Raw genomic sequence first — 16212 nt, 5'->3', positions numbered from 1 at the left:
CCACACTGCTGCGGCGTTATGATAGAGCAGATTTAAGGCCTTGTGCTCTGTTAACTCGATGGACGGGAGTCACATTTCACAGCTGTCTGCTTCTCAGATTAGGAGAAAGTTAAGCTAATTGGTCTGCTTGAAGCAGGTAACGTGACACCCCCCCTCTCTCACACACACACACACACACACACACACACACACACACACACACACACACACACACACACACCCCTAGGAGTGAGCTACAATGAATTGCACACAGCCGTAGCTGTTTCCAGCCCAGCAGACTCCCCAGGCCAGATGACGGCAATAACTGGCCATTCTTCGCATTGGCCTTTGGGGGGTCTGCTCCACTGTACCAGGATCAGAGAACGCATCACCCCCCTCAATAGAGTTTAGAGTCACTGTCTACTCAGGCATATCAGTGCGGAGAACATTTTCCAAAGAAAGATCACTTCAGATGTAATAAACATTTGGGACCGACACTAAACAGTGTTTGGTTCCCACTCTGAAGTCATAATATCACTGGTGACAGCAAAAGTCATATTATAGTCATTTTATTCATATAATAAATTTTAAAAAAACATTCATTTTTTTAAATAATGTGTTCTCAAGCAGAGAATCTCTAACCTTTCCGTTGATAGCATATTTGTGTCAGTAAATCAAATAGCAAATATATTTATCAACCCCAACTGATCAAAAGTTATTGCCGTGTATGCAGTGTTAAAAAAACACCGCCAGCTGAACTCTGGGCTTCTTTCCTCTCATAACTTCTGCATCAGAGGGTTAACAAATCAAGTCACCAGTGCTAAAAGCAGTTTATACGAAGCGCAGAATTGCAGGGTTTGCATAAAGTCACCAGGAATGCTTGAGGAATGTTAAACAGGAAGTATACTCTGTTCTGAAGGGTCACCGATCCAACTGGATGACCAGAATTCGGAATTTTTCGCATCTTATCTCTGCAGAATCGCTGACCGGCTACCCGAACATCGTGTCGCCTATCATTTTGTGTGCGCACACTTCATGATACAAACGTCTACTTCATCTCTGGCTTTTACTAAACTGACATCTTTCAAGCATTTCCTGGCCACGCCCCCATACCGTGCCTAACTCCTGCCATATCTTCACCGCAGCAATCCATCAGTGACGCCATGCGCTGCTCCACGCTGACGCGGATGAGCGGGAACGCCAGCGGCGGCGAGAATGGCCGCGTCGTCACCCACGACTTCCCCAAAGCCATGCAGACGCTGCCGTGCGTGGGTCACCCTGCTGGCATGGGTCTAGCCGCGTCAGGCATGTGACTGGCCCCGGATGGCCACGCCCCCGACATCCGCCTGCCCACCAGGCAGCGGGTGCACCGTACTGCCAAAACACACTCTCGGACTTTTCTTGGTGAAACCGGCTACTGCTAGAACTTTTTTCTAACGTGGGATATGCCAGCAAAAAGAAAATAAAAATGTTTCAGTGAAATAAAAGAGAGAGAAAGTGAGAGAAAGAGAGGAAGACAAACGTGCAATAAGAGGCTAACGGGACTCTTCTTACCAAACCGCTTTGGTTCACACGACGGGACTCTTTTGGACAAACCGCTTTTGTTCACACGACGGGACTCTTTTGGACAAACCGCTTTTGTTCACACGACGGGACTCTTCGTGACAAACCGCTTTTGTTCACACGACAGGACTCTTTGTGACAAACCGCTTTGGTTCACACGACAGGACTCTTCTTGACAAACCGCTTTTGTTCACACGACAGGACTCTTCGTGACAAACCGCTTTGGTTCACACGACAGGACTCTTCGTGACAAACCGGTTTGGTTCACACGACGGGACTCTTCTTGACAAACCGCTTTTGTTCACACGACGGGACTCTTTTGGACAAACCGCTTTTGTTCACACGACGGGACTCTTTTGGATAAACCGCTTTTGTTCACACGACAGGACTCTTCTTGACAAACCGCTTTGGTTCACACGACGGGACTCTTTTTACCAAACCGCTTTTGTTCTCATGACAGGACACTTTTGGACAAACAGCATTCATCCACACAATGGGGTTAAAAACAAGTGTGTGTAGTTTGACCCCCGTGTTGTGCCAGTATAACACTCCTGTTTCCTTCTGTCTTAAGTGTCATATGAGTGTTGTCCTAACCTTATTTTCTTTATCAAAACAGGACCATGTAAAACACATGATTCTTTGCACAGATTCTTATGTGGCTCATATGCTGTAATGATTCATAGAGGGGAAGTGAGAATATGCAGCCTATTGTAATGATCGGGGGAAGCCAGTTACTCTGGACACACACCGGGTCCAGTGCCAGTGGACACAGGGGTCTAGTGCTAGTGAACAGTGGACACAGTGTCCAGCGCTAATCCAGTGCTAGTGGACACAGTATCCAGTGCTAATCCAGTGTTAGTGGACACAGTATCCAGTGCTAATCCAGTGTTAGTGGACACAGTGTCCAGTGCTAGTCCAGTGCTAGTGGACACAGTGTCCAGCGCTAATCCAGTGCTAGTGGACACAGTATCCAGTGCTAATCCAGTGTTAGTGGACACAGTGTCCAGTGCTAGTCCAGTGCTAGTGGATACAGTGTCCAGTGCCAGTCCAGTGCTAGTGGACACAGTATCCAGTGCCAATCCAGTGCTAGTGGATACAGTGTCCAGTGCTAATTCAGTGCTAGTGGACACAGTGTCCAGTGCCAATCCAGTGCTAGTGGAGTGTCCAGTGCTAGTGGACACAGTGTCCAGTGCTAATCCAGTGCTAGCAGACACAGTATCCAGTGCCAATCCAGTGCTAGTGGACAGTGTCCAACGCTAGTCCAGTGCTAGTGGACACAGTGTCCAGTGCTAGTGGACAAAGGTTGATTTGCTTCCCTCATTAACTGCATAGCCTAATTAAAAAAACATATCAATTTTTCACTCTGTTGATAGTGTAAATACTCTGATGTAAATCTTAACCTGGAAAAGGCGAGGAATTTGATTTGGTGTTGATCAGTAGAGCATAGTGTGTGTGTGTGTGTGTTTGTTTTTTCGTGTGTGTTTTTGCACCTCAACAACCTTGCTTTGCTGCTATGCCTCGTATAAGGCACCATACCTCGTTTGTGCCGAGATTGACTCGGGCATGTGCTGTCGCATGCCCCGCCAATCAGTCCATTGGATAAGCAGCGCCCCCACAAGGACGCCCGCGGAAATGTCACGAGCCACTGTGGTTAAACGTCCTTTAAATGAACTTGCCACTGTCGCCCCAGTCCCTCACTGCCTGAACATTCCTCCATGCTACACACGGCAGTATCTTGTGTTTGTTCTAGACTCCGAGCCAAAGCCAGGTGTTTTTGAATAGTGTCACTACAGTATAGACATCCTTTTGATACAATATTCTTTTACACATCAGTCAGCTGTCTATCAGAGTTATTCAGCAGGCTTTGTTCATCTGCCATGCATTTATAACGTAAGATAATCAAGTGGTCTGAAAGCAAGTTGCTGTCATTTCAGAACCGAGATCGGCGGGTTTGTACGGACCAAATGCTAATGTAGACATTGGCACACTCTTCGATCCCTCCACACATGTACACAGACACACACACGGCATTTCATAAGGTTGCGGCTAAATATTTCATGTGTCCACAGCGGGGTCCTTCACTGACCTTTCCGCGTCTATTTTCCTCATTGTCGACCTCTGCTGCTACTTTTCCAGACACATGTACACTAAGGCCATTCCCCAGACCTGACGCGTTCGCCGTGGCCAAACATTCTAGGCAAGAACCAGGCTTTTAATGAGCGCCCCACCCCCCAAGACAGCCACAGTGTCCAAACAGCTCTCACTGTGTCTGAATGAAGGAGCCTGCAGCCCTCTGACGAGCCCGCCCCTCAACGTCTCGTACCCGAACAGGTTTTATAAACAGTAGTTGATTTGTAGTCTTGAGAGAGACATTTGTATTTTAAAAAAAATGGCATGACTTGTGGCTGTGGAGACGAGCGAGCGGAGGGAGCTCTGGGGCCTGGTCGTGTTGGGATCCTTTGTGTTTCTGGTTAATAGTGTTACTCTGTTTTGGGGGGGTTTTTTAATGCAAAAGTGATCCTGTGTGCTCACTCATATTTCACTGTCTTGTTTGTTTATTTGTTGGTTTTCTGTTTATCAGAAAGGTATGGCTGCATAGGAATGGAATGGATGAGAATAAACATTGAATCAAAAACAATGAAAAATAAATACAACTTTTTTTAACCAAAAACCGTGGATCTGTGCTTCTCAAACCATATTTTTGCTGTAATTCTTCAAAACTCACTTGTGCATTTGATTTGATTCTATGCTAACATGGACAATTTCAAGGCAGCAGATCTGTGTTAGCTTCTGCATGTCTGATGGCATGCTTGCCGCATCCGTGACGTGTGGAAATGAGCTCGCCAGGATACGTCTGGGTGCTCGGCCCAGAACTGTTAACAAAACCAGGCCAGTGATGCAGACACAGGCCTGTAGGTATCCACCATTCATTCCACGACCTTCACACAGAATCAACTAGAAGGGAAAAAAAGCTGTAGGTTGATATTGAGATTTCTCTTTTTGCTCGTATTCAGAGTAACTTAGACGATGCAGGAAGGTCCAGGTTGAATAGCAACGAAGTGTTTGCTGAGCGGTTTCAAAGTGATCCGCGGCCTGCTTTGAGATTTCAAAATTGCGGTGGGGTTTATTATTAGATTTATTATTACCTTTTCCCCACCCTTCTAAATTCCCAGAAGCCCAGGAGGTTGTAACTGCATCTGAGTGTTTGGGTGACGCTGTCTCTAACCCAGAACTGCGCTTGGTCCTGGGAGCTGATGTCCTTTCTTAGTGTTAGCTGCCACGTATGTAGATCAGTCTTGTCACTGCAAGGCAACGGAAGAAGAGCTGAGGATCTCAATTTTCATCTTTCACCTCGCAAAAGTACAACAGAGAACCTTGAATGTTCCATTGATACAAATAATCTTCCCCATTACACTATCAAATGACTTTGACCCACACAAAAGTAGTTCTGGTCCTTTAAAAATACATCAGACAGCACTGCCCTGCCAAAGAAGCATTACTCCTGAGGTACCTCATAAGAGTTTCACTTCCCATAGTGGAAAATGACCCACACTAAATTTTTACACGCCTCGTCGTCAAGACGACACCTGGCACAATCTCCCCATTAAAGCTGATTGCATATTGGCAATAAAAGGTGTAAGAGAGAGAAAAAGCTAGCATGTTTCCACGGAGTTGTTGGCCGTTCTGCGCCTCCGCCCGATCTCCCAGGCTTCTCCCACTGAGACAATGGCTGCAGTGTAATATGCGAGATTGCGTGGGTCCCAACAGCATGCATAATGAAGACAAAGTGTGGCGGTGTGAAATTGCGAGGGGATCCATGACACCTGCCACTATGTGCTTACATACGCGTCTTTCTGCTCCCCTCCCCACGCAGACCCGCTGTGCCCAGCCGGCCCGGTACACGTCGCCTCCCGTATCACCGCAGCCGACTAAGCCGGCTTGGCAGCTAAGGTACTGGGCTTGTAATTGGAAGGCTGCCGCTTCAAGTCCCACCACTGCCAAGTTGCCACTGTTGGGCCTCTGAGCAAGACCCTTAACCCTCAATTGCTCCAGTTGTGTTCAGCCATAACTGTAAGTTGCTTTGGATAAAAGTGTCAGGTAAATGTAAAACGCATGGGCTGCAGGAATGCACTGGACGGTGTGTGGGCATGGATATCTGTGGCGATGTCCACCATGGAAATAAGCAGGAAGGTCTGATCTGAGCCCTTTGTCCTGGGCAGTATGTGTACGTATACGTGTGCGTGGATGGATCAAAAGACTCCTGTCAGTCTGGCTGAGAGTTACGAGGAATGAGGCCACACCAGGTGTCAAAGTGTGTGTGTGTTGGGAAGAAAGTAGGGAGATAACAGCTGGGAGAGAAATGAGGGGAGGGTGAGAGGGATTGCAAGATCATAAGTGAGGGAGAGAGAGAATGGAAAGAAGAAAAAAATGAGAAGAGTGTCTTTTAGAGTTGACTCATCAGTGTGCCCCACTGCTCTAGGCTGACAGGAGAGGCCTGTTAATCACAGAGCCTCATCAGCCCGGTGACAGAGACAGACTCTTCTGTCTGCCCTCCTGCGTGCCACCGCGCCGCGTGTGCTGTGCTAACATCACCCACGCTGTCCCGAGAGGACCACGGAGGGGACAAGACGGGGAGAACGACCTCCGCCACTCGCGAGGCGACCGGAACGACGCACCCGGGACCACTGAGGGAGGCAGGAAGAGGGATGGCACTGTGCGTGCGCCCAGACGGAACGACAGATGAGCGGCTCGCAGTGCCACGCCGAAGCCTCGGCCGTCGCCTCAGCGAGGAGGGGAACGTGGCCTGGCTGGACGGGATGTCTGACCTCCACGCCGTCGCTAAAGCAACCGGGGTCGTCGCTGTGAAGTGCACCATGGGGAAAACAAGGGTCATGATAGCTGCTTTATAGCAGTAGTCAATCAAAAAAGCAGGAGAATGACAAACTGAAGTGTGTGAGGTGACAAACAGAAGTGTTATCCCTCATATATTTTTCATAAGTTTACAGTCTTAACGGTGATGAATTTAAATTCAAAGCAAACCCAGTAAGAGCAGGCACACGATGCCTTTCTGGGATGATTTTCCCTGGATCAAGAGAAATACGGGAAAGGCAAGAGCAGGAAATCCAACACCTGCTGTGAAAGGACGTCATAAGTCACGGGAAGGTTTGTGCGTGTTAGGAGCACTGCAGTCCAGGAGCACTGTGGAAGCACACCGTCAGAAAACATCAGGATTGCCCTGTCTCGTCTTCAGGACATCCTGACCAGATCTGTCTCGTCTTCAGGACATCCTGAACTGCCCTGTCTCATCATCAGTGCCTCTGCTCTCACACCTGCAGGCAGGACGCTGGCCAGGACCCAGCGGGACTCAGCGGTAGGCGACTGCACTTGCTAACACCCCCGAGTCACATGATACGAGCTGCTTGAAACAGCCTGCTGAGTCTTGGAGCAGCTAATGGAATGAGCCAAGCTTTTCCTCCCGAGAGCACCTAAAAGCCTGGAGGACTCCCCTCCTGACGTCGTCCCCTCGCGTCCCCTGCGTCTGGGCTCCTCTGCCTGTGTGAGTCACTGTGTCTCGGAGCTTGGCGAAACCAGCTGATTCTCCCGTGGCCGTCAGATGATCCATTACGGTTATTAATCTGATGTCAAAGAGCAGCTGATTTCAGATGACTATAAAATGCATCCGAATCTTCCACTGCTAAATCAGAACAAAATGACTACACATAAGGTGAGAAGTGTCACAAGACTCCACATCCAAACGGAGAAGCAGCAGATTTACAGGAACACTGACTGGTACTGTGTTTGTCACCTTTAGTCGCAGGGTTGAAAGTAAAGACTTTTCATCCTCTCACTCTTTACATGGAGGCTGCGAGTTTCTTTTTTCGACACTGTAAGGGTTTTTTTAAGACGTGGCATTTTTGATGATTGTTCTAATCCCAGGAAGGCCCTCTTAGTCTGAACTCTCCTTATCACGTCTCCACAGTCATTCTCTCATTAAAAGGCAATCACAGGCCACCAGCTCTAATACACCTGCAAGCCCTTCCTTCCAACTGGGGGAAATGAACATTTCTCATTCTCGTAATCCACTCTTTAAATCACTCCACTTACATTTATGTTTCTTTTTTTGTTTTTCGCTCCGTGGCAGCCTTCACCGGGCGTTAGAGGGATTAGACATTTCTGCACTGGATCGAGGGATTCATATTTAAATTGCCTGGCAGGAATCAAGCCTGGATGTCAGGCCAAGGTCTGGAACCATCGAAGCACCCAGTTGCTTCCATTATCACGCCCCTAGTGCAGAGACTTCTGGCCGAGCGCCACCTGCCCTAGTAGAGAAGGTGAGGCATGTTAACTCCGTGAGGGCACTTCAACGTACGGGCCTTGTAGCTTGTTCACTGAAGGCCCCTGCAGTGGTCCAAACCATTTTAGGGGGACGTTCCCCGGCCGAGGCCACGATTGGAACCGACTCAGGCGAGTGTAAACAGGGCCAGATCACAGCTGTGATAATTGTTCAGGCAGTGCAGGTAGTAAGTGCCAATTACATCAACCGACATAATTAGCGAGCTAAATATGGATGATTCCCCATCTCCCAACAGGTGGCTCCTTAAATCCGTATAAAAAATCCTCTTTCATCTCTGCTTATTAAGTTTGAATCTTGAATAATATTGTGAGTGTGTTAGCTTCTTCATCATGACAGCCATGATGTCTTATTGGCCCTCAGACTCTGGTCTGGCCTCATACACACATCGCCACTGTTAGCCATTTGTTATCCGTTGTCTGTGCCAAATTCACACATGATGTCCCACGCTCCGTCAAACTGCGATTTTTTTTTTTAACCGCTCGTGAAGGTAGGTGGCCATTATCAGCAAGGCTGCGTGTTCCTCTAGTGCACGCGGACTACGTCAGGATCTGCAGGAGCATCGTTTCTGCTTGTCCCAATTCTTTCGGATTCGGCAGTCGGGTCCTATCAGGACTGTCATTATTCACTAGCACGCTTTCCCTCTTCCCTAAAGCTGCGGCAGGCCTGGGGTGCCTCGCCGGAGCGACAGTTAGCGGCGGTAACAAACGTTCGCGCTCACGTCAAAGCGCGAGACAAGGAACGGCGAGAACTGTCACGCCAGTATCGCTCATGGTTCTGCCATCGTCTTTTGCTCCGTTATCAGTTGACAGGGCTTTGGTACCAGGACCTGGGAAACCAAAGGATTTTGAATGAATATGTGACCGCTGAATCCTCAGGAGGACTAGTATAAAGTTATTACAAAGTTAATATAAATTTAGCATAGGCTGTAAAGCTAGGAGCTCCGCCCCCATCGTCAGCCGTTAGGACGACGAATGCAACACGCAGCAGAGGCCGGTTTCACTAAAGCGGAGAAATGTATGTAAATGATATGCATTAAAAAAAAAAAAAAAAAGACGAGGCGAGCGCCCCAGTCATGGCAAGCAGCGGCCACTGTGTAATTCAGAAATCCACGACCTCACGCCCTTTGTTCTGAACTCACTCCACGCAATCTGCTAGCGCTGTCGGCCGCGCAGCACAGCCCGCGAGCGGTGGGCATCTCCAGCTGCACGGAGCCGCGCACGCGGGTGGGAGCGGCTTTTACAGCCGGGGCCTGACGCGCGGCGCGTCTTGTGTCCTAGTGCTAAAAAAAAAAGAAAAGAAAAGAAAATTGGATGAAACACGTTTCCTCAGAAGTCTGAGACGATACATTATTGATGGAGCCTCTCACACAGAGGACTCTCGTGGGGTTTCTGCCATGGCGTTGCTGTGCACACCGAATCCGCTCCCCGGGTCCAGCATGGCCGTGCGCCTGCCTCTCTCCACGCTCACACGACGCTGCAGCCCCTTCTTTCGCCCAGCAGTGTTCTGTACGGTTTGGCGCGGATAAGTCCGGCCTTGGACCAAGCAGCGAGAAGGTCGGCTTCGCTGGAAAGGCGGAAATTTAGCTATGCAAATAATGTGTAGGTTTCCGAAAATATATACATCAGAAAAGACACGCAGTTTCATTTCTGCACCGATCCGTCGCGTTTTCCATGGCGCCCTTCGACCCAGAAGTGACTAGCGTTTTTTAAAATGCCCCGCAATGGCAGCAGGTGGGTCTTTTATTGAAAGGCGCAATCCGATTACCTCTCTGCGTCCCCCAGCCCCTAACGACCGCTGGCAACTCCGTCTCCATGACGATGTCCAGCCAAAAGAACACGAGAGGCGCCGATGAAAACGCGCGAGCACGTTCTCGTCAGTCAGAAGCAACGAGCCGAATCAAACCACAGTGTGCACGTGAGCTCCGCGTGTGTCTTAGCGACGCCTTACCGAGCTCACGCGAGTGTTTCCGTTTGCAACTCTTTCGTGTCCAACGTCGCACGTGTACGGCCGGCGCCCGAAGGACATCATTTATTGAGCCCATCTTCACTGCTTTCTAATTGAGCACTAAAAATGAGCACACGTTTTAATGTTATGCGAAAAAAAGGCGAATTGCAGAGACCTTACAGAGACGACTTTGCTTGCGAAACATCTCGGTTTGTTTTGGCGAGTGGTGTGTGGGCCGCCGCTGAGTCATAAATCCATAATGCCTGTTGTCCTGTCGGTCTGGTTATCAGGTGACCGTAGTACCGTTCCCAGTGTGCTGATGAGACACAGTGAGAGAGTCAGTCACAGAAGAGATCCAGTCCATAACATAAAATACCGGGAAATGCCAACAGAGTGTTTAAAGGCAGGTTCCTTAGCTCCTGTTTCAGACACTCTACACACACCATACTACCAGAGAAAGGGGAAATTCCATATAGAACAGCTATTCTGCAGAAACTCTGGGGTCACCATCTGTTGGCTTTTCTGCTCTGGGGTCCGCCCAGCCTGTGTTTCTGGGTTATCTGTAAAAACCACCTTGGCTTTGTGAAACAACCCCCACTGAACAGAAGCACCGGGACATCACTGCTCTGGCAGGATGCTGGACAATACAAACTACATGTTATAAAGACGTTTATCATTCATATATTTGCCCAAGTGAACAAGTCTCCCATATAACCCTGCATTAACATTCATGCCCAGTTCCAAAGGCTCTTTCTCACCCTTCTCTGTCTTTTATTCCCTTCAACACTGAAAAAATGCTGTTATTTCCTCAAGAGCTAAAGGCTTCTTCCACTTTGAGACTGCATGTGCTGCGCTACGTTTCCATGCATTACCATGGGAGCAGTCCTACTGCGTCCTTAGACCGAGGACGTGGCCCCCAGAGCAGTGAATTAACAACACTCCCATATCCGAAAGCCTTTTCTGCTGTTTATTGTCTATGTTACATAGATCTGCTGTGGGGAAAAGGGGTTGTTGCCATGCCAACGCACTGGTCCAGTCATCACACACATGTAGAGGTAATTTGTGTGAAGAGCACGTTTCATCACAATTGATTTCCTCCAACTGTACATTCCCTCTCTCCGAAGTTGTTTATTTTGACTTCCCATTATGTGGAGCAGCGGGGGACTCGCGTCTGTGGACATCATGATCCGGGCCGGTGTCTCTTCTGCTCATCCCGAGTCTCTCGTCTGTCTGTCCTGCGTTCCAGAGCTCGTAGAAAAGGTCACTTTCTCCCCAAACGTCCATCACACGCATGGATATCAAATCACATTGTTTCAAAAGATACAGGTCTAAAGGTCGTTCTCTCTCTCCTCTCTCACGTGGCGGGGATGACAGCGGCCTCTGATACGCCGGCCACGTGAGGATCAGCCAGGTATATCAGCGACTATTCCCTTCTTACCTGCCGACGGTCCTCGTTTGGGGGGGACAGAGATAGATACAGAGAGCGAGGGAGGAGAGCAAAAGACACAGAGGAAGGGGGCAGGGATGCGAACAGAGAGAATATGCAGACAGTTTTTACACCTTTCTGGCATGTGCTCATTTAATCTTTGAGAAGGGTTTGCCTTTCACTCAAACCACAACTAATAAATAAACTATTTTGCCTGAAAGGCAACTGTTATTCAAATTAATAACCTTTTACTCTAAAATTTGACTGTCTTCAACTAGGGACCTTTTTGTGTGGAACTAAAAGGTGCATTTGTTCAATAATCTGTGGGACTACTGCGATTGCCTACTCCATGTGCAGGTGGCACCATGGAAATGACAATAATTCTGCCCTGAACTACCTTTGACGCACCTGCCCAACCTTAATCCATCATACCGTGAGCATCTCCACACCGTGCACTGATGTATTGTGCTAAGCTGTGCCACTTCAAGCACATGTACATGCAATGAGCACGAGCTCATGAGCAGCAAATCCTTTGCGATAATTTCTTAAATGCAAACTGGCCGTCATCCTCGCTACAGTAGCCACATGTGGGAGGGATAATGGATGATGGATCAGACTTGCTCACGGGGCTCCTCAAACCAGGCTTCCTGGTGTTAAAGCAGCGCACGTTCTGTAGCCCCCACCAAAGACGTCACACGCGTCTCATGTGTTCCTTTGTTTCTTGTTGGTCCACTCGGGCGGGTCGACAGGTCTCGCGGGTCCCCGGGGCATTCGTGCCTCCTGCTTCACGTAGACCTTCGTCCGTGACCTGCACGGGCCGTGGACGCAAGCTCTAGCTCGCGCGGCGTGGCGTCTGCACGCTTGTCCGAGCTCCCTTTGATCCTTGCTTTCTGCACTTAGAAACCTTTAGGACTGGGTGCAAGATGCATGTGAACATTATAAACGCGTACACCATCACACACCGACTGACGGATGAAGGACCCAGCGTATTAATTCCGGTAATGTTTCTGTCGCTCACGGCCCGTTTACGCATATTCAGCGGTACTATGTCGCCATCTGGTGGTTACTTTGGCAATATAGGGAATTATTATATTAAGCACACACATACACTAATTTATTATTTTATTATACTTATTATTAAGGGTTAGCAGAAGTAGTTGAGTAGATAAAATTGTGTATATATATATATATATATATATATATATATATATATATATATATATATAGTAGACAGCAAAGGTACATATTTACTTTTTGACTTGCTTATTGTAGAAGGAAATAACGACCAGTTTTATTTTTGAACCCATTCCAAGAGTTCATGCAGCTTATTCTTTTGGGGCTTATTTTAGGTCTAATGATGCTGAATCTTACCTCATAACCTAGAACCCAGTCTTAGCCTACAACCTGCAGTCTTAGCCCACAACCTGCAGTCTTAGCCCACAACCTGCAGTCTTAGCCCACAACCTGCAGTCTTAGCCCACAACCTGCAGTCTTAGCCCACAACCTGCAGTCTTAGCTCACAACCTGCAGTCTTAGCTCACAACCTGGAGTCTTAGCCCACAACCTGGAGTCTTATATTCATGTTCATACTCATATTCATGGCTAAACCCAGATTCCTGCAATCTCTCATACAAACCTCCACCCTTATACAGCCATCTTATAATGATCCATTATAAAACACTAAAATCAGTGTTTTAACAGGGAAAGATGGGAATACAGAATGCCAGGAGTCACGGGTATAGTCATTGATAAACGCTGCATCTCAGTTTAACCTCAGCCCGAGTCACAGAGAAGCTTCCAGTTGCGTGAGGCATATGCCTGCCTGGATAAAGGACTGACATTCTGAACGTGTTTCATGCAACTAAAACTTACAGTGGAAAAAACCTCAGTGATTTTAAGGGTGGCGAGGAAGTGAAGCTGAGGCTGAAAGGCTCCAGGCCTGCAGACCTCTGGACTCCGCTGTTGTGGAGTGGCACTGCTATGCACGATGAAGGGCCTGGCAGCCTGGCCCCCCACACTGTAGGGAACCCAGTCCCTGCTCCCGCTCTTAAACCAAATCTGAGGAGGTGCAGCGATTGGATTACACATGCGTCTTACTTGCCTGGGCCGTGGCGTCAAAATGCCTCTCTGGCTCATCAGTGGATTACATGTCTTATTCGCATTGAGAGAAAGCTCAGAACCCATCTGCTCTTGAAAACAAACCGTGTTCCATTACAGAAAATCTAACCAAAATGATTCATGACTCAAACTACCATCCTTTTATTATTCGTGCTTGGTAGAAACGACTACAACCTGCAGCCCAGTCGAGCAGGTTCCTACATTAACAAAACAGGGTCAAATTTCCAGAGCAGTTCTGTTTCAAGGTCCCAGATACACACTTATTCAAGCACATCATTATGGTTTCTGCTCATATCCACAAACGCTAACTCAAGCACTGTGCAGAAAAGGCACTGTCCCAAGGCAAGTGGTGGTTAGGACTATAACATCATGGCAATAACACATTTTTTAAGCAAAGAATGAATCTGAAATGTATTAAAACAAAGAAAAACTATAGTACAAATTTCATGGTAAGAAACAGACAATTTCTTCTTCTTCTTTGTGCCTCGAAGCAAAACATCATATGTCATTTCATGCTAATATCAGAGCACATAGCTAACATTCCACACAAAGAAAGAAAAGTTCAGGACACAGTACAGACAGCGCATCCTAGCATCCAGATTAAGGTTTAAGAGCCAAGGGCACTAATCCCATTCAGATATCCAGAGATCTGAAAGCTCAGCTGACCCCAAAGCAGGGCTTACTGCAGCCTTGGGACGTCTCCAACCACGACAATTGTGGCTGCGTTCAGCCCTTGTCTGTATTCTGCACACCTCACGCTTCTATTCCCTCTCTCTGGGCCAGCGCACATACACTGAATGAGATATTTTAATGCTTGGCTTTAAAGCAGAAGCAAGCAGAGCTTGAGAGGGACTCTGAAGGTGCCTCTGAGGTGAGGGGTTTTTAAGGTTATTCCCTACAGCCATTACTGCACTCTCACACCTTCTTTACACATTTTTGTACTAAAGTTGAATTTTTGGCAGAATTTCAAGGCTCTGCTCATGAAAGATCACATCGTGGAATGCATTTCATTCAATGCACCGCCTCCTTCAAAGCACAGTATCTCCTGGACAGTTTCAACATGAGAGCGCTGGATCTCCTGGACAGTCTGAGCATGAGAGCGCTGGATCTCCTGGACAGTCTCAGTATGAGAGCGCTGGATCTCCTGGACAGTCTGAGCATGAGAGCGCTGGATCTCCTGGACAGTCTGAGCATGAGAGCGCTGGATCTCCTGGACAGTCTCAGCATGAGAGCGCTGGATCTCCTGACGTTTCAAGACGCCAGCCAGCGACAAACAGATCCAAAATGGCGCCATACCTCATCTTTTCTTTTTCATGGCTAAACTCAGCAGGACGTTTTCAGCCTGGTAAGGTCTGAGGGTGTGTCCTTAGAGTAAACCCAGCTAGGGACACACCCTCTTGGGTTGGATGGAGCGTTGCTGTGAGCAGTGAACGCTGTACGCAGTGGTAGTGGATCTTGAGGCAAACGATAAACACACCGGGATTCACTGGTGTCCTGTCCATGGAAGTCTATTTTGTTTAGCCAATCTCGACTAACTGCCCAGTGTTCATATGTTACCAAGACCCCCAACAACAACAGAAGGAAATACAATCATTCAACAATCAATAATATTTTGAAATTCAGTACAATACATGCTTAGACGTAATTATACAGTATATTTAGCAATACAGCAAAAATAACGGGATGTGTTTTTACACCGAGGCTGTTTCTAGGAGATATGGTTTCCTGGATGTAGAGAAAGGTGTCTGTTGAAACGTGTCTGGTGTGAGGTTCAGCCCAAGAAACAAACAGGTAGTCCCGTGGTGTATGCGCATACGTGTGTGGTTTAGCTCTGGGAGAAGTATTCCAGCACAATACGAAGGTGTCCCAGGCGTTCTCTTAGAGATGTGAGTGACAGAACTGTGGTTTGGTAGGCAGGGTCTAACTGCAATACCGACAGAAGCCACCAACACCATGCTGGCCCATTGGTAGAGGCCTGAAAAACACACACACACACACACACACACACACACACACACACACACACACAATATAGGCAGTACACAGGCACTTGCTGTGCATCTCTCGGTGTGTGTACACAGATGAACAGGTGTGTGTTCCTCACCTGGATGTCATCCTCTCTGTCCGGCATGGCTCCGTACTGCCGGCCGATCTGCTCACGGACGTGGCTGTTGAGGCGGACGTACCACTCCCGCGCCTGCTGGTACACGCTGTCATGGAGATGCTGCAACATTTCAAGCTCCGCCCCATCCGTCTGTGTGTTGCACACACACACACACACACACACACAAACAGAAAGCATCACTGCTTAAAAATCCCAAAATAAGGCCCTGCCTTGTTCTTCTTGTCTTACATCATGAACCTTCTAAGCCGGCCCAGCCGAAACCAGGCTGCAGAAACACAGTTAGTGTCTCCAAACCCTGCGGGAGAGACCGGAGCTCCTGGGCTTCCTGTGAAGGACACACGCCGCCAGCCTGGGCCAGGCTCCAGATGGAGTTGACCGGCTACAACTTGAGCCCAGCTGCACAGCCTCTGAGGACACACCTTGTGATCTTCCAGGTACTCGATGTCGGCCGTGTGGTAGCCGTCTCGCTGGCCCCTGCGGATCACACGAAAGCGTCTGCCCCCCACCGTGTCCACGTAGGAGCGGCCATCCGGCAACAGGTCCAGGTCCAGGATCTCCAGCATGCAACCATAGTCGGCAAAACTGGAGCCACACACACACACACACACACACACACACACACACACACACACACAAAACATACACACTGGTGATTCTTGCACAAATGAGGTTCATTCAATCTCTTCACATAATTAACTTCAC

General features: G+C 48.3%; 2 protein-coding genes across 8 annotated transcripts in view; one reads left to right on the top strand and one right to left on the bottom strand.

Annotated features, from left to right (window-relative positions):
* Positions 1-4234, top strand: part of gria1a (glutamate receptor, ionotropic, AMPA 1a) — a 56340-nt gene extending 52106 nt beyond the window's left edge. Inside the window, exon 15 of one of the 4 annotated variants that reach the window (XR_014117409.1) lies at positions 1125-1262. Coding sequence is in view for 3 of the 4 variants with exons in the window: in XM_027024067.3 (XP_026879868.2) it covers positions 1125-1292 (168 nt within the window). In the remaining variant the exon portion in view is untranslated. Of the gene's footprint in view, positions 1-956 lie in introns of all 4 variants that reach the window. The other 3 variants (XM_027024067.3, XM_027024069.3, XM_081698516.1) reach the window with 3 other exon arrangements.
* A 9276-nt stretch (positions 4235-13510) lies between these two features.
* The window catches only part of lonrf4 (LON peptidase N-terminal domain and ring finger 4), a 12695-nt gene continuing 9993 nt past the window's right edge, over positions 13511-16212 (bottom strand). For 3 of the 4 annotated variants that reach the window (XM_081699099.1, XM_081699102.1, XM_081699101.1), the window contains exons 10-11: positions 15930-16092; positions 13511-15639 (exon numbers count right to left, since the gene is read on the bottom strand). In XM_081699099.1, coding sequence (XP_081555225.1) covers positions 15211-15639; positions 15930-16092 — 592 coding nt within the window. In that variant the 3' untranslated portion in view covers positions 13511-15210. The remainder of the gene's footprint in view (positions 15640-15929; positions 16093-16212) is intronic. The other variant, XM_027024085.3, reaches the window with a different exon arrangement.

Source organism: Electrophorus electricus, chromosome 16 (genome assembly GCF_041902795.1).
Source record: "Electrophorus electricus isolate QZ-2024a chromosome 16, ASM4190279v1, whole genome shotgun sequence".
Classification (NCBI taxonomy): Eukaryota; Metazoa; Chordata; class Actinopteri; order Gymnotiformes; family Gymnotidae; genus Electrophorus; species Electrophorus electricus.
This window is presented reverse-complemented; position numbering and strand designations above follow the sequence as displayed.